The sequence below is a fragment of the Neodiprion lecontei genome, chromosome 1 (assembly GCF_021901455.1).
Source record: "Neodiprion lecontei isolate iyNeoLeco1 chromosome 1, iyNeoLeco1.1, whole genome shotgun sequence".
Classification (NCBI taxonomy): Eukaryota; Metazoa; Arthropoda; class Insecta; order Hymenoptera; family Diprionidae; genus Neodiprion; species Neodiprion lecontei.
The window spans coordinates 40,696,973-40,716,112 of record NC_060260.1 but is presented as its reverse complement, the minus strand read 5'-3'; the positions used below and the strand labels follow the sequence as shown (position 1 = coordinate 40,716,112).

The 19,140-nt window shown below is 43.8% G+C and overlaps 1 protein-coding gene across 3 annotated transcripts in view; it reads left to right on the top strand.

Annotated features, from left to right (window-relative positions):
- Positions 1-19,140, top strand: part of LOC107224903 (alpha-catulin) — a 47,942-nt gene that overhangs the window by 18,749 nt on the left and 10,053 nt on the right. For 2 of the 3 annotated variants that reach the window (XM_015665149.2, XM_046729853.1), the window contains exons 2-10: positions 10,615-10,804; positions 13,166-13,443; positions 13,522-13,767; positions 13,839-14,102; positions 14,176-14,430; positions 14,534-14,693; positions 14,793-14,911; positions 15,041-15,370; positions 18,653-18,859. In XM_015665149.2, coding sequence (XP_015520635.1) covers positions 10,615-10,804; positions 13,166-13,443; positions 13,522-13,767; positions 13,839-14,102; positions 14,176-14,430; positions 14,534-14,693; positions 14,793-14,911; positions 15,041-15,370; positions 18,653-18,859 — 2,049 coding nt within the window. The remainder of the gene's footprint in view (positions 1-10,614; positions 10,805-13,165; positions 13,444-13,521; positions 13,768-13,838; positions 14,103-14,175; positions 14,431-14,533; positions 14,694-14,792; positions 14,912-15,040; positions 15,371-18,652; positions 18,860-19,140) is intronic. The other variant, XM_046729854.1, reaches the window with a different exon arrangement.

The following is a 19,140-nucleotide window of genomic DNA, read 5'->3' as shown; positions in this document are numbered from 1 at the left end:
AACGAAAAGAAGTGCAAAGAGTAACCGTTCGTCATGTTTTCGGCTCCGTACATCAATGGACGCATTGTACATCCTTCGATACATAGTTTGCGGTCTAAAGTATACCCTGAAAAGTTACAGCAGAGTCCGTTCAGTCCCGTCTCTAAACATGAACAACCGCTTTCCAAACAGAGGAAACTAAGCTTCGCGGGAAGATAATCGATGCTGGACGTGAGAGCCAAGATGTACCGGCTATTATATTTTGCTTCGGGTCGTCATTGCCATTTCGAAGGAAAAGAATACTCCTCGTAAAATGTACAATTCCGATGTCGTAAAGTTGAACAAACATCTTGAAGTCTTGGTTTCATTCGCCGTTAGTGGCATACAGAGGCGGCCTTATCGCGAAATAGAAAACCTAATTAGTCATTTCGGCATGAAACCCTGCCACGGTTGATTAATTTCTGGTTAGGCAGTGAATTCCACAGTTGCGTGAAGAGCTTCTGACTTAGGATCAGATAATTCGGTAGGAATTCATTACTACCGTTAATCTTGGCAATTTCGATCACAACGTTAGTTGGAACGTCCAACGTTGGCGTCAACGCGTTGCGCAAATGAATTGCCGTTGACGTTTGGATGAAAGCAGAACGATTACAGTGGCTGTACAATGGTGAATATTTTCAACGGAAACACCTTGCGAGCCTCTCAAGATACCGTGAAATTCACGTACCGCAAATTCTTCTTCCAATTTCGAAAACCTCGAATGGTGAACGGACGGCGAACTCGAATGGTTGCAAAACGTCATCCCGGGGTGAATTCCGCGACACTCCGGCATGGTTGACCTTCGGGATTTAATAGTCGTTTACGTTTCGCCATTTTCGTGCCGGGGCTTACAGGCGGACGGGTCTAAGACTGGCTCGATGCTTAAGCTAAGGCCCCTCGCACAAAGGGCAGATTAGCATCGCTCCGTCGAGGACGAGTTAAAGCTAGAATAATTCGAGTTCACCTGGCACGAGACCGAAGGAAACAGTCCGACCCGGCCGGGCTTTGCGAGGACGCTTCGCGCCTCGTCTTATCTCAAGGATTGATTCCGCGACCCTGAAAAGGAAGGAGCTCGATTGTCGAAATCAAGGAGCCGCGTCGGGTTTGGAGAGAAAAAAATTTTCATCGGCGAGTCTAGGAGAAGCGATCGCGAGCGATTAGCATCACGCTTTGAAATATGTACAGCGTCGAAAATACAGGATGTACCTACGGGATGGCCGGGTTACACAAAGAGGCTCCCCCCCAACCGTTCGCTGAAAGGTAGTTCAAAGGTCAAAACGTGGCTATCTTGCCCGATCAGCGAGCTGCTGCACGTATAATACGAATACCATCAGTCATCGGCAAAGGTTATAACAAAACGAGCCCGAGCTTTAAGCTCGGAATTCCCAGGCAGGGCTGCACCCTCCTTCACTAAAAGCTAGCCCGTTTCCTTCCTGCTCCGACCTTCCAGGGGCGGTAAGGGGTGGCGGTTTCGTCGGGCACCCGCTGCGAATATATTCGCCCTCTAAAAATACTTCGCTCTCATTCTGCCGCGCGGAAGATTTGTCACTCGTTAATGTCATAAGACGAGAGCTACACGGCATATAAAATACTCTGGACGTCCCTCTTTTATACCGTATTCTTTGATTCAATTTCTCGCCTATTTCTCTTCTCATCCGCTCTCCGGAATAATAGGAAAATTAGGGATCATCGATCTCCCGAGAACGGTTGGAGGATAAGCAGGCTTTCAGCTGCGTTTCGTCTGTAATTTCCGCGTCCCGTCGTCCGCTTCTTCGTTTTTCTCGTTCGTCGCGAGCCCGCGTCTCCTGCTTGCACCCCTTCCGAAAGCTCTGCCAAAATCCGAGTCCCGGGAATCGTTTCAAGGCCAGGAGACGACCTCCGACGCGGCGACGCCGGGACGCCACCCGCAACACAATCGTTCTTCTCGGTATTTCCGGTTGACTTGTTTTCGAAAGCGTTATAATATCTGCCCGACTACAGCTGCGGACTTTCGAGAATTCGAATTATGCACATACACGTGAAAGCTACGCGTCATCAAAGCGTTACAGCTTCGTGTCTGCTGTTACACGCCATGTATTATTAAACAGGTCTGCAACCAAAAAACTGTACTGGTTTTATATAATGCCTCTTATAGATTTTCACTCACCGAAGTCGGGAAAATTACTGAAAACGTTCCATCACGTCAGATTTTTTCTTCAACCAGTGTTTGTAGCTTCATGTAGAACGAAACTCCCATGTAATTCGAAATCTGATATCTTATTTTTGGTTCTAACAATCCTGGGCCAAAGTAATTTCTTACTTCCATTTAATATTCATTATAGTGAGACTCGAGAATAAATGCAAACAGAGAAACGAAAAATGGAAAGCGGAAGCATGTTGGGACGTGTATCAGAGAGAAGAAGAAAAAGTTTCGTAGGCGAAAACAATGAACACGGAATGTTAAATACATTTCATAAAGAAATTTTTGATCTCATTTTATAAAAAACATTGCCTGGTTCATTCTAATAAAATGATGGTTTTTTCATTATTGTTATTCTTTTTCATGCAAACACCTTCTATTTTGCAAGAATACTGTACGTGACGAAGGGAAATGGAATTTACTTTTGGATTTAGCACAGTCGAAAACATAATATTTACCAAAAACATCCCATGCAATTGAAAAAAAAAAAAATGCTTTTTTGCAGAGCTGCGTTATCTGTACGTCGGTGGAGAATTTCGATTACATCAGCGCGTTTCACAGACATCCGGGCATAAGCCCCATTCGCTCGGTCGAATTCTGATTCACTGCCGCGGGACGGACGGGCAAAAGATTATTCCGCATTCCGGTCACGATATTTCTGACGTTCCGCAAAAGCTATTCGAGCTTTCAGACTATCCGCTCAGCGCTGGCCTTACTTTTAAAACTTTTCCTTTTTACCGCTCCGACGTTTCCCGTAATGGCTGCCACTTACACATGTGCGTAGAGGCACATGTCTCACCCCCGCTGTAATATATCAAGAAAATTTCATTTCTCTTCTCGGTGGAAAGTTCACAGTGTTTCGCGACTAAGTGTTAGAAATAATTCTCTGCGCACGAATCGGCCGATATTACGCGAATTTTTCAACTCAAACTCGGTCGTTATTTGCACACCTAGTACGACGGAAATCTGTTCATGAATGTTCTACATCTAAAATCAATTCTAAAACCGTTTCATGTGAATGGACCGGAAAATTTGCCAGTACATTCGATACAGTTTAATTTCCCGTATCCGGTTAGCCTGCAAACCGGAAAAGCCTTAAAGTATAAGGGAAATTCGTACGACGAAGATAAGTTTAAGGGAAAGTCGCACATTTTTGCTCTAGTACTACATCCCTGCACTAGTTTATACGTTAGGGTGTTTCAGAAAAAAATGATTTGCGATTTTCCACTGTGGCACCCTCTAAAAATTTTCTTTAGGTTAAAAGAAAGATTCTGTAAAAAGATGAGCGTTCTACGTTACGTGCAAGATCGCGCTTATTTGATTTTTGACTTTTAATCAAAAATGAAGAAACACGTTTTAGTACTTCAAATATTATTTCTTTCTTGACATTTATATTCATCTCAAAGATCACGATCCGTAACACAACGATATATCAATCGGGAATCTTATTCTCTTAAATTAAAAGTTCATATCAAATTAAAATTGTTTTATGAGATTGATTTAATAATGAAAAGATCGTCAGATGCATTTCTCAAACATCAACCGGAGACTTAATACTACGCGTGTGGGTCTCCTTGGTGACGTAAATTGATATTACGATTGAAGTAAGCAACAAAAAAAAAAAATTATCACGATTCTTCATAGATTTAAAAAAATGTATAAAAGTAAAATCGATTGAGCGCGATTTTCCACGTAACGTAGAACGCTAATCTTTTGGCAGATCCTTTCTTTTAACCTAAACACACTTTTTATGGAGTGCCGTGATAGGAAATCACAAATTAATTTTTTTCCAAACACCCTAGTGTACATTCAATCAAGATTTACATGAGGTTGATAAAACGGAATCGAAAAAACAAACGGAAACACAAGAATTTACAATATACAATGATTCTAAGGTTCAGAGCTCCAAATCACCAAGTCAGTCAAAACGGACAGTCAATTTCAGTCAACCCGACAACAACATTAAACAAATTATACTTTTCCTTCCCGTTCGAAACTACTGTCACTCACTAGTACGTGTCACAAAATTCAAATCAAAGATAGTTCGGGCTTTTTAAGCGGTTATAAAAGTTTTTCCCGCATAAATAAACCCCCGAAACTGTTAATAAAAATCAGAGTACGGCTTGTGGATTACTCGGAGTATAAATCTGGGACTTTCACTGATAGTTTGGGAACAAAGTGTCCAATTCCGAATTTGGCTGGCTCCGGAAGATGCCGATTCACCGATATTCAGAAAGCCTGACGGGGGGCCGAAAGAGTCTTTGCATATTTCCACGTCATGCAAAGTTATGGTATAAGATACATAATCATCTACGTATACCAAAATCCAATCACCATTAAATGGATTACGGTAACCCCGCACTGCAGCGGCGACTACATCGCGCTACACCCGCTATTATCCCGGCCTCTCATCGCACACATGCGACGTGTATTCGTCCCCCGGGTGTATAGGTGATTCCACGTGAAGGTGGGCGAATGCATGTCAGTATATATATATACATATACATATATATATAGGTATGTATTGACGCGGGTCACCGGGCCGAGCCTCTGGGTGTATTTGTTTACATAACAGCTTCGTAAAACCCCGATGATCCGGATCCCGGCTTATCGATACATCGTATGTAAGAAAAGTATGAAACTTTAGCGGAAAGTTCAATTCGCAACATTATCCTCGATCTTACATCGAGCCCGCCATGCGAAACCGATTATTTAGCCAGCCCAACTCGCTCGGAGACCAAGTTTATTTAATCAAGATCTAACTGCGGGGCTGAAATTTTCGTCAGAAATTTTTTCGTTTTTCATCCCCGCGCGTGCAAGCTTTCGCATCACACCAGCCACGAGGAGCAAAAATTATACTCCGCCACTCCCGGGATCATTAGCTCGGTAATTTTTCTCGCGCGAGTTGATCGGCAGAATTGGGTCACCCCAAGGCTTGTATTAGGGAATATAATGGATACGTAGCTGCGATGAGGAGCTTGCGACGCGCCCCGGGAATCCTGAAACATGGAGGAACGCGTCTCGTTGATCGCGGATGCGAAGCCGAACTCAAACGAAGGCACGAGGCGACCGGAAACTCCAAGGATTTTACACCTGCACGGTGCTGACGGTGTAAGGAATCCCTTCCGCTGCCTTCCGGAAAAAGCTATTTTAACGGGCTTTGGAGCTTTTTCATTTTTTTCCGGCATCTTTTTCCGTCGGGCTGATTCGAAAAATTCAAGTTCTCGAAAATTGGCACTCTTGCAATTTTCATTCCTCTTGTTACGTGCGTTTCGAGAATGAAATACATATTTACTATTTGGTACAAATCGAGGCTGACAATATGCAAATTTAGTACAACTGCGTTGAGATTTTGCCGAAAAATTAGACGACTTGCAGAGATTCGCCAGTACAAATTGTACAAATACATCGTATTCTCAATATTTTTCTCTCGTTATTTTCAACCGCATCGTGATTTGCAGTAAATTGGAAAACGTCGAAGCAGAAATTTCAAGGACTGTTGCGTTGTACCAAATTGACCGGTAATCGTTCATATATGCAATTATACGGTGACGCGATGCATGATATCGATTTTCAAACCATTAGCCAATACGTGTATATGAATTACTCCCACTGTTTCTCCGTGATTGAAAATTTCACGTACTGTAGGTGAAACGGAAATTTCTTTTCTTTCTCTTACCGTGCGGCTACAGAAACGAGCTCCAACGCAACTCGATTTATTTATTACACAATTATATATCGTGTAGTCAAAATTGTTAATAATTGCTCTTTCGTTTTTAACTCTTGTCAATATGGAATTAAGGATCTAATGGCGTTTGGCGCCTTTATATAATTAGTGAGTTCAACGATATTAATATATACTCGTTCTACCTACGCGCCTACTCGTCGTGTCAAGATAGACCTACTGTACATACGAACTAGGTAATTAGCCCCACAACTACTGCAACTCGATCGTGCATGCTTCGGAACGGCGTTCATACCGTATATCATATTCCAACCGCGTTTGCACGACTATACAGATTGCATTGGCCCAGCTCATTACGTTACCTACACGTTATCATGCTGATCGAAGTAGATTTCGTTCCCCATCAGCGTTATTTGTCATACGTCTTAATCACCCGTCGTTCTGACCTCTTGGTAATTATCGAAGCGGAGGAAAATAAAGTCAAACCTCTGCGTGAAACAGTGATAAGGAGATAAGATGGGGAATATATTTTTATTTCCCCAAGTTTTTTCTTTCTAACAATAATGACGCGGTCACATCCAGGTATATGTATATTGTAATTCATAATAAAGTAATTCCTTAGCCAGAGAGTTCAGGCCGAGAAATTCCCGGCCGTATTTCACGACTTCCGTACGGAATTCTCACCCCCGCGAGAAACGGGGAGAATACGAACTGCGGTGATGATCCGCCTTCATCGCTCGCAATATTTCACCGAACTATCTGCCCGCTCCTTTATATTTAGCGAGGGGATTCCGTGACAGGTATTAATATCCTAACCAATAGCACGGTGAAAATTCGGTGAAATTACTTGAAAGCGTGGCCCGGGTTCGAGAGGCGAACTTTTCAGTTTGGCTCCCGGGTAAGTTCCAGACTGCAGGATCGGGTAGTTTGGCTCCGGGGCATCCCTTGGTTTCGGGACTTGAATTTATTGCCCCCATACCCCTCCGCTGATCGAAAATGGTCGGCTAATTGAAGCGTGGCTAATGATAAAGGAATTGATGTGGCTGCCCGTAGGTATTATATGTGAACGAAGCCCGAAGGACGCGACGCGCGGCGTTGAATGCGAAGCGTCTTCATTTCTCTCGCCGCGTCGCACGAGAATCGTCGTCTACCTGTCGTAGATACGTGGAGTAAGCGAGACGTGGAGATAAAGAGTGGAAAAAAGTGATAAAAAAGTTGAAGAAAATAGAGGAAAGGCTTGTGGAAGAGAAGAAGAAGTGGCCGCAGGAGCTGAGGGCGAATGGCAGAGGTCAAAAGGTCGCTATGCGATAAGTGTACTTTTATAACCTTGCCATGCTCAAGCTCGCGAGCTCTAATGGTTTTCATAATTTTTCCCTTTTTGCCGCACTTTCACGAAACAATGAATCGGAACATCACGCAGGCTTCAGGTTTGTTTCTCCGATGCCGGCTTGGCTCTCCAACTGATTTTTTATCAACTGTGGACAGTTGAACTTCCCGAATATCCGGTATTGCAACCCCTGATTGATAGACAAAGATACCTCTTATTAGGGTCGTCCTTAAGAAGATCAGTTTTTAATTTCGACCGGCTCACCCCTAAATTGGCTCCAGATAATTCAAAAATACGTTCCTATATTTTTCAGTCTTATATCTCAACTCTAACCCGTGTCCGAAAGAGGGTGGATTCAAACCTTTCAATGAAACATCAAATCTGCCGAACGGATTTAGTTGGAATTTGGTATAGAGGGGTTTCTTGGGTCGCCTCTTACGAATCTGAACTCAAAATTTGAAAATTAAAAATGACGAATCCAATATGGTGGAGTGAAATCCAAAAAGTCATTTGATTTCGATAAAACTCGGTACTCGAGGGTTTGCGAGGTCGCTGATTACGAATCTGAACTCGGAAATACAAAGTTCAAAATGGTGCATCCAATATGGATTTTTATCCACCATATTGGATCCGCCACTTTGAAGTTAAAATTTTGGACTCAAATTCGTAATCAGCGACCCCAAAAACCTCCTATAACCAACTGTCATCTAAATCCGTTCGATAAATTTGATGTCTCCCTAAAAGGGTTGAATGGGGAAATCCACCCTTCTTGGAGCAGGAATTAGAATTGAGATAAGAATCTGAAAGAATTAGAGAATTTTTTTCTCAATGATGTGCATCCGATTTGGAGGGTGAGCCGATCGAAATTCAAAAATGACCTCTTTAAGGACCACCCTATCTCTTGTATGTACATAAAACACGATTGAAGTACGAGCGGGAAAAAGTCATAGTCAAAAAAATCGGTTTTAATCCAGCCGAAGTCACACTTAACTCGAGCAAAAAAGTTCACCGTATAGCGGTGCTTTGCGTTGCAGTAAAACCTGCGGAGCGAAGCGAAATATCGTGGCGATGCTGCAGCTCGTCGTCATTTTGTCTTCTCAGCCCCTGTGCGGAAACGTGCAACCACCCCTGTGGCTACCCCGTCTTAGACACGCCGCATCCACGCGAGACGCGGTGCTTTTGCATTGTCGGCCTTTTCACTCGCCACCCTAGCTCACCTTGTTTAGCCCTACAGAATTGCCTGCCTGCCTGCCACTCGCCGTCTACTAAAGCAAAGCGATGACTTTCGAACAGCGCTGCACTTGACTCTGACACGTAGACGCAGTTATTTTTTTACTTTCAAACCCGGCTGAGAGATCGCCAGATGCGACTTGGCTGGAAAGAAAAATTCAGCAGACTCGTATATTCAAATATCGTTGGACATTTGTTCCGCACTGGGGATTGGAGTAACTGCCGAGATGCAAAGCTAATGACTGGGAGGCTCCAATCGGTGGCACGAGTTGACGTTGACAAATCGGTAAAGATCTAGATGCTGCTATAGTACATTCTAATTGATATTTCTTGGGACTGACGAACAACCGTTTCAGTCTTTGCGATGAAAAATTATAATTGAATATATTGATTTATATTCACGTGACTTGTACCAGCATTCCTGACTATCATGGCACTAAACCGAAATGAATTTCTGCAGACATGAATTTTCAACCGAACATCAATGATCTTTCGAGGCGAAACTACTTATGTGCGACACTAAACAAAAACAAGAACACTGGGAGAGAATCGACAGATGTGACGTCATTGCATTGCGTTTCTAGTAACGCAAATGTGAAAACATTTACACTCTGTTCGCCGAGAGAACGACACAGCGTCGCCGCGCAGCTCGTTATTTCGTGTCGTTTCCCTGAAAATTGATCGCTCAAAAACTTGAGAATCTCAAAAATATCCCAAAAATACGCTTTGGATTGATCTGCAAGGCCTCGATACGTTAACGCTCGCTATTTGTATATCGCATAGACGACTCGTACACACAAGACTGTCACGTGTCGGATTGGTATAATAATTTAAGGCAGCACAAGATTCGCACTTGCACTCTAGAGACTTGGCGTAAATTGCAGTAGGCTATATTCTGCCGGGGTTGCCGCCAAGTTTAACCCTACTTCTCGTCACTCGACCTTTGCACCACGACACTTGCAGCTTCATACCCCTGTTGTGAAAGCCCAGAGCAAGCCACCTCCTCAAACCTCGTCCGCCCCTCGCCACGATGTCAGCAAGGCGAGCTTGCCTTCCGAGTTTTGTTTCTCCGATATTCGTGGCTCTCAAATTGTCCGCTCCTGTCGTCATTTTTGTTTTTTCATCGAACTATAAGTAAGTCTACATCTTTCCAACATCTTATCTCTTTTCGTAGCGTGGCTATACCGAGCCTTAACGATTTATTTACTGCGTCATTTTACATTATTTTCACTTGGAAGACAGGGCGGGGTGACGCCTAAGTAGTTTTGACATTTGGCCGAGGGCCAAATGGTCGGAGCCTGTCCAACTCCAGGGTAAAGCTCTCTCAAGTCGGCCGTCGAGAGTTGACAATTCCTTAAAATTGAAGCACTCAATTTTCTTTTGTCCTTTCAGAAGTGGCCCGGTATTATACATATATCGCTAGAATAGGTCGGACGGCACAATACCCTGGGTCTTCTTTGAAAAGACACACAATATGCATCGAAGTCGGAACCTCATCAGCGCGCGATGATGAGAACGCGTTCTCTTCCTGTGTATCCAAACTCTCCTAATTATTTCCCGAAAAGAAGGAAGAGAAAGACGAAACGGAGATGTCTGAAGCCTCCGTGCAGTTCCGACCCATCATTAAATTGTAAAACTCTGGACTGCTCCGGTTGTCTCTTGAACAAACATTCGGCGTGCTTCAACGAAAGCGTCGAAAGCACAGCCTGCACGGACAAACGTGGTACGGCCAGAATTGACTTTCACTCCTTTGTGCCGGTATTCATACGGTAAAACAATGCCTCGTCGCCGCTTTTCTGTCACTCGTCTTCGCTGCCTGTCCTATCTCGGCTGGTCCAACAACTTCCAGCCTCCACGTCGTGACGTCAAAGCGTCACGAGCTTAAAATGCGTATTGTTCAGTTGCGTGAGGAAGACGATGTCATTTGCACGGTTGTACCTCGGCCCGCTTCGTTGTGCATCGGTATTACAATTCGAACGACCCTTGCTATTCCAGCCGCCAACTTTCCGCCGTTGCTTTCAACTGCCATGAGAATGACATAATATGTGTAACAAGCTGTACCTATCGACACCACTGTATTTGACTATCGGCAAGCTTGGAGCTGAAAGTCAAATCCAATTATGTGACATCTCCAGGGATCGCTTTTTCTCACGGCTATTTACGTGGTGCTTTCAGATATCCACCCTAGTCTCCCACCGGGAAAGACCGCTATGTTCGGACCGGAGTCTCAGAGCCGTCGCCAGGGTCGGGCAGGCGGTAAATTTGGCCGTCGAAAGGTTCGTCACCGTCGGGGAAACCATCGCCGACGATAACCCCGAGATCAAACAGGACATGTACGAGGCCTGCAAGGAAGCTAGAGCTGCTGGTAATTATACTTGCCCGCTTCTCTTCGATGCCTGTATAACCCAATTTTATTACCTTAATCAGCCAATTCTCCTCCCGCTAATCCAGTTACTCAACGCTCTCCAAAGCGTCCTCCTCTTCTCTATGCTCTCTCAATTCCGCGTCACGTGGACAGGCTCGAAGCACTGCGAATTTATTCTCTTCCTGCAACGACATTCAGACCCAGCCGTCTTGTACACTTTTTTCCCGTATTACGCCGCTTTCGGTTGGATGAATCTTTTGTTTGTTTCAAGAATTTGGAGAACGTTGAAAAGAAACTCTAAGCGTCTGAAGTACACGACACAGAAACCATGACCCTTGTCAACTCGTTCAACAAACTGGTTAACGATATACCAAATAATATTGATCCGTTTGGATCTGCTCTACTGAACTTAACAGGACGAGGATCTTAAATTGATATTTAACACAGTGGCCGTCCCTCGAAAACTTTCCAAGGTCAATTAATATTATTGAAATGCAGCTCAGAGGTGAAAATATTTCTCTCTCAACCCACCGCATTATACCGTAGAATCAAGTTAGGTAGATTTAAACTCTTTTTTCCGAAAGACCGGAAAGAAACTGGGCTAACGTAATATATAAGACTCGGTTTTTTGTTTTCATTTCTTTCACTTGGGAGTGTAATTCATTAGTTCGACCTTGACTAAGTGTGCCTCGCTTAAGATCGCGTAGATTTTTTTACGGGGCAACTCGACAACTCGTAGCTTTAGGTACAGCGTGTATAATCAGTGGGTCGATGTGTCGGTGGGTTTATGAAATGGGCTGGTAGCCGGCAAAAAACTGCATCGATCAATGCCCTCGGTAGCCTCTTCGTCTGGAACCTAGAGTCTGAATGCAGCCGAGTTTTGCGACCACATTCAACGTTTCTGTGAGCACATATACATAGTACGCTAGGATTCCTCTCTATCTTCAAGCCACTCTGAGACTGACAAACTTTTAAGGTCAGGGTAAAGTTAACTTGTAAATAGGACGTCTGTGGTGGGTCGACAACAATCGTCGTCTCTTCTAGAGTAGTCGGTTCTTGATGAATATTTACGGTAGCAACTACCTATCATTATGCAAAATTCTTCAAAACCTTCTTGATTATGCATGCCAAAATGCCAGATCGCTAATTGGCAAAGCTCGTTTCACGTCTTCATTCCAGTGTTTATGGTACGTACCTACCTGCTCGAGCAAGTAAATGTGCAAGTAAACGGCATTGACAACCAGAACTTGTCACATTGTACCCATGGACTTTGTTACATTCATTGGGAGTAAAGAGTACTTGCTTCTTGATGGCTTTAATGTGCCGCGACAATTAGTACGCTGGATTCTTTTTTACGTCAATGAGGTCTATTTGCAAGGACAAAACCGGTCCTGAGCCATTATGTGTTGGAGTGAATAATGACGCCCCTTGACGAGTCTGCATTGAATTCAAGAGTGAACGTCTACGTCCTGCATTTGTAAAGGAGTCAGAACTAATAACGAACGAATCTCCGTAGCTGTACAATCGACGAAACGTTGCCAAATTCACGTAGGATCGTCGGATACGATGAATGAATGCCGCTGGCGAAATACAATACACGTGAATAGATGGAATAGAGAATATACGCCATGGTCAACGGTCGCAGTTATTTGCATGAAACGTTCTAAGGTTTCATTATCAAGGTAGCAGGGAGGGTGAGAAATACCTCGCAAAGTCGATCTAACGATCCAATTCAGTTCGCCCACGTATATTCACGCATACATTGAATACTTACTATAGTCTCGTGATTCAGCGCTGTTTGTTGAGCATGGAATGTTATCGTTCGACTGCGGACTCTCTTCCCTCGACGATTCCATTTGATATCATGAACCGAATAAGAAATCTTGCTCTTACTCGCCAGGGACGAGTCAACGATAAGACGCACGCACTTCACATCCACCACGGGATAGCCGTTCGCCGCAGGCTGTTTCCATACGATTTGACTCGGGAAAAAGAGGCTTAGCTTTCATTAGCGAAAGGTGATATTGGGTGGGATGACACGAAACAGTGAGCTACCCTCCGGCGGGTTCTGGTGTTGGTACTCGCCGCTGATAGCCAAAGGCAATATTGTGCCTTGGAGCTAAATATAGGTGACACTCTAACTCAGGAAATTACTCCTTAATAGAATGGCTTCGTGTGTCGTGCTGCCGTTAACCCTCTCAGCGTGGGTCACCTGATCGTTTGTAACCTAGTCCAACTTCCTCTTATTCGGTCCTCTTCTTTTCTATCCTTATATCCAACATCGCGCTTTTCCCTAGTTCGCGTTCGCCACCGTTAGATGAAAAATTATATCATGCAATCGAAAATTTCGTCACGTCCCAGGCTCAGCCATTGAAAAATTGTGCGAATGCGCGATGGAGGACAGCTTGGCGGACAGAGGGTCAGTTGTGAGAGCGGCACGATGCCTTTTGGGATCGGTAACCCGGGTGCTGCTCCTGGCCGACATAGTTGTAGTCAAGCAGCTTCTCCTGGCCAAGGACAAAGTCGCACGAAGTCTCGGCCGCCTCGAGAGCGTCTCGAACTTTACGGAGTTCGTGAAAGCGTTCAGTCAGTTTGGCGCCGAGATGGTGGAGCTGGCCCACCTGACGGGTGATCGACAGGTGGGAGTTTTTGATATGTCTGACGCGCCGTTAGAACACCGCGAATGCCATTCACCAAAAACACCTTTCCGCTTCCAGAATGACCTCAAGGATGAAAGGCGGAGAGCTCAAATGGCCGCCGCTCGTCAAGTCCTTGAAAGGAGCACCATGATGCTTCTCACTTCCAGCAAAACCTGCCTCAGGCACCCGGAATGCCCGTCGGCCAAGGAAAATAGGGACACAGTGTTCTGCCAAATGAGGAGAGCCATGGACCTGATACACTACGTGGTCAAGGATGGGGTTCTGGACTGCAGCGAGTCCCAGCAATCCTATACCAACTCTCAGGTAAAGAGATGCGCTGCCTTGCGCCAGGCTACGTTGATTTTTGGACGGTTAACGACACGGTGTGCTTTCAGAATCCCCAGCAAGAAGACTGGGACAGTAGCACCGTATGCTCAGCACTGAAACACTTCGAGCGTCTGGTGGAAACGACGAGAATGACTTTGCTGGGTCCAGGGTGTCGAGAGACCTTGACGAGGGCGCTGGACACCGTGGTCGAGAGAACCCAGGACTTCACGGACAGTGCTTATACCAGTCACGAGCACCGAGAGAACATTCTCCTTCTGTGCGACAGGGCGAAGCTCGAGCTGAACCAACTCTTGAGGATTGGAAACAGCATGGTGAGTCGAACTTGTAGCGTCCGCCATTAGCGTGGAAAAAGGACGTTGCCGTAAGTGCGTGATTTCGTCCTAGGAGAACTTTGAAGGCGGTGGAGGCTCACCGAGCTCGGAAATGGAACAGGCCGTTCTCGGGGTCCTGCGAGCCACCAGAGATCTCCGCCAGCAACTCGGTACTACCACCATGGAGCAGGCTGGCGACCTTGGACAGGTCACCAAGGCGGGTCAGGAGCTTGTCTCCACCATCCGAAATCTTGCCCTGGCGAACGACATAGACAGGCTTCAAGAGAGTAGCGATCGGTTTCACGAGTACATTGAACACATTCTCGAGGTGAGCCTGCAGTATTTATCTTTGGCTAACTTTCGAACAAAAATTGACGCTTCTTTCGATCCTGGGCTTGGCTGACATGCTCATTGCAGTTGTGTGCTTACAGGTTTGCAAGCTTTTGAGACACGTGGCACTCTCCGAGTCGCTCCAAGTCTCGGCCAAGTTCACGGAAATCAACTTGAGAATATACGGACCGCAGGTAGTGACGGCTGCTCACACCTTGGCGAGGCATCCGACGAGTAAAATCGCAAAAGAGAACCTCGAAGGTTTGTGAGACAATGATCGGAGATCGAACCTCAGGATCTTTAAATCCCGTGTTGGATCTATGACGTAATCTAATCATCGTTCTGTCGCAAAAATTTCAGTGTTCGCCGACATGTGGCAGTGGCTCATGTCCGACGTAACCGCGGTCGCAAAAGACGTCCTCGAGCTGAGCCAGAATCGACCCGAGAAGCAGGTTTACATGTCGCTTCCGCGACCAGGGGTAAGTGAGAAAAGGACTAGAGAATTGACTGCCAGTAGCGAACTTCTCGATCGAAAACTCAGAACGTCAATTCTAGTCTTGACAAGAGACTACCTGCGAAAAAAGTCTGAGTCAAAATTTTGGTTGTAGAAACACGGAACGACGAGTAAACCGTTGAAGCCTGTGCGACTGGACAGCGAGGAGCAAGCCAAGATAGCGAAGGCTGGTCTCGAGATGAAACTGATAACGTCGGAGATGGATGCAGAAACTGAGAAGTGGCAGGAAAGCGGGTCGGCTCTCGAGGAGAACAACGACATCGTAAAAAGAGCCAAGAACATGTCGTCGATGGCTTTCTCGATGTACCAATTCACCAGAGGAGAGGGCGCCCTGAAGACGACCCAGGACCTCTTCACGCAAGCTGAGTATTTCGCCGAGGAAGCAAACAGATTGTACAAAGTTGTGAGACAATTCAGCTACCAGGTATGTCAAATCGTTTTCAGGCTGCTATACATTTACTTAACACCGTCATACGTTATGTATAATTTTAGACGATCATGCAATTATTGCCACATGCAATACCTGCTACTATACCGTTTGGTTTTACTTCTTCTTTTTTTTTCGTCTTTGTGTTTTTTTTTTCTCTCATTTTGTCTCGAAACTTAAACATCCGAGAAGTGATTGTACGGCAATGCTATATTGTGACGATTTCTTTTCCATCGCTGTACATTACATCATATTATCTTGTATCTTATATCTCGAAATTACTGTATAATACTGTTAACGAATACGGTTCATGCCGAGACTTTTTTCTACCCAACAGTTTTTGGTTATGGTTACTCCTTATATTATTATACTATCATTATGTAAATAAGATTAGAGTTGTTTCCAATTATACCGATTTCGCTTCCTACCTATCGTTGGAAATTGCCGCGTGCTGGATAAGCGGTCATTAATTTAATTCAAGCGTTCGAGCGTAGCAATTGCGCAGGCCGATCAATTACAAGACTGGAAATAACTTTAATCCCAGTTTTTTAGCCTTAGATATTGTTCGATTTAAAAGGTTTGCTGCCCCTTTGAACCCTCCCATAGCTAGGCACAAATTATATATCTAGTCGCCCCTCTCTCTATCTCTCTCTTTTTTCTCTTTTGTCATCTCTCATTGAATCGTTCTATTTTTCTCGCTGAATTATAAACACGTATGCGAGACGCTACATTTTTCTTATCTTGAAATGAATTTTGTATCATCATTATAAAACCCTTTTACCCCGCTCTTGAATGCCTCTAACCATCCAGGTAACTGTTTATTCAATCTTTTAAGCATAGATCCCCTTTTGGGCTAGAAATTTTCATCTACATCGTAGACATGTGTTGTTGATAATCATCGTCGCAGTAATAATAGCCGGCTGCAGACTCTAATTTGTGGCTCAGAACGCGTGCCGTTTTTATCCTAGTAATATTTCGCATCGTTACATGTTCTTTACTGTTGAATACTGATACTTACATTGCTGTCCAAAATCATTTCCCGTTCGATAAACACTACGTAGCCAACCATTTGAATGACGTAGATAATTATCACCTTTAAACAAAAATAAACTAAAACTACACATCTCAGGAAGCATCGACGTCACTCTTCTACGCGGCAATCTAATCACGTTACTGTACTGTGTCACACAAAGAGTCTTCAAAATTTCCGTACGTTTTTCTGTATTTCGAGTACAACTGGTTGATAAATGAACTTTTATAACTGAAGAATTTTACCATCGTTCCGGCAAATTTGGTGTACGAACGACTCTCCGTAATATCCTTGAGTGCTAAAGCGTATTTATCATTGTACAGTTAATGCCACTTGATCGCTTTCTCCTAAGCCCCGAGGTGAAATAATGGCATTCGAAGTTACAGCTACCCCCGTAACGATATAACGTGTGTTTCCTGCGACGTACCAACCAATTAATCCCCAAGTATAAATCAAACGTCGCTCACATACTTCATTCGAGAATTAAAAAATAATTAGCTAAACCATTATCGAGCACATTCTTGGAGCCACTTATGCTTCCGTTTCTCGAATGACTTAAAACAATTCCGATCACGTTTCAACGCTGAAGATTACGATAGCGAAATATTGTCGCCCTTTACGACGACTCTCCAAGAATGTGCGGCTATCGATTTGAACAATTAATAACCATACGTATTAATACCGCCTGCTTATTCGTATACCTTCAACAAAACAGGGCTGCAAAATCGGGACCGGCTTACCCGAATTAGCGGCACTTGACACGGTTTTAACTAATTAAAAGAAAAGACAAGAAAAAGAAGTCCAGATTATAAAAATAACATTGGTTTGGATTTATGATTTCGTAATTGTACCTGATTACGTACATACATATCGTATTATCTATCTGGCATTGTTATCTTTATCTTTGTGTATGTAAACCTATAAAGAATTTTTTGTGTATACGTTTAGTAAAAGGTGTGTTTTAGATGCTACGGGAATGCTTCGCGTCTGTCTGCGGACGACGTCTATGTGCATTGTGGTACCCTTTTCCTCCAATCTCTCCACTGGGGCATGAATAATTATGTCTCAAAGTCTCTGCTGGCTACTCAAATTCTCCCACGTTTCTCGTTTTGTTCAATTCTAAGTTCACTTCATCTTTCTAAGTCGTTTAATATTTCTTTACATTCATTTTTCTGTGTTTCTTTTAAGTATAAAACATGATACCAGAACATTTTTACCGTTCAACCGTCACCGATCCGATACAAAACGAATGCAGGTCAATCGAGTTTCGACAGAGTTGTGATACATTATTTTTTGAGAAGCTAGCATAGACGAGAAGGTCTGTACTTTTTCACTATCGTTCGCAGTCTCATAACATATTCTATTAAGTAATATTCTGTTTCTCTGACACGTTCGATCATTTCATCTCTCTATCTCTACACACATTATACATATTCGATAAACATCACTGTAACATTTATATACCTATACACCAGTTTGTGCATTGTGCTCTCTCTCTCTCTCTCTCTCTCTCTCTCTCTCTCTCTCTGTCTGTCTCTGTCTCGTAGAGTCACATAATATAATAGATCGTACATTATCACCAATTTATCACACGCCACATTAGATGAGAGTGTATTTTACGAATGTCTTTGTTTACGACACATCACAGCCATTGATCAATACAAATTAAATATGGATAAGATAATGGAAATAAATAACAACACATAGATCTAGGCATAGTTCGTTTTACATTTATTTATTTTTTTTTTATATCTAAAATTCGTGACCGCTGTCTACAATAGTACATTATATAACGTGTAATTTATTGTTAGAATGAATGCAAAGCAAACGTGTTTCCTGTCAACACGACTACGTCGACCTAAACGTTTTCCCTCATCGACTATTCAGACACGAACTAACGACACTGATGACTAATCAAGAAACGAAAACAACCCTTTTGCAGCAATCGAAATAAAATGTTTTCTTTCGAACCGTATTCACTTCCAAAAAGAAGAACCTTCAGTTCTTCCAATTTTTTGCCTAAATCGTCGAGCTTCGTGTCGTGTTGCGAAATTATCCACAACGTGAGGTTTGTAAATTGTCAATGAGAGAGCAAAAAATTGTTATAATACATCTGATCAGAAAGACAAGTGAAAAAATAACTAACCACACGGACATAAAGGGAAAACGGGAAAGGGAGGGAAAGGCGTTTGCTTTGCCGCGAAGGAAGGCTGGGATGAAAGCCTGGATACAGTTTTACGTGGGCGCAGGTGCCGGGCGGACCTCACAAGAAGGAGCTTCTGGAGAACTTGGACCGAGTGCCGACCTACGTCCAGCAGCTTCAGTTCACGGTGAAGAATCCCACCGTTGGAAAAGCCGCGACATTCACCAAGGTCGACAACGTTATACAAGAGACTAAAAACCTGATGAACGTTATATCGAAAGTGGTCACAACCTGCTTCGTCTGCGCCACAAAGGTCAGCACTTACGCAAATATGAATATTCAGCTCTTTCATCGATATTGTCTGATTCTAGTCTTTGCACTGCACCGAATTTTTGCCGTCACATTTCCAGATTCGTCCATATTTTCATTTTGAAACAGGATTTTCGCATTCGACCGTTGAATTGGGGCTGATTTGATTGTTTTTTTTTTTTTCTTTATTTTGCTTTCACGTTACACATACACGTCGAGATGACTGTGTTAGGCTTCGAATCATGCCAATGAAGTACTTGAGATTATCTCATCGTACAGAATGAC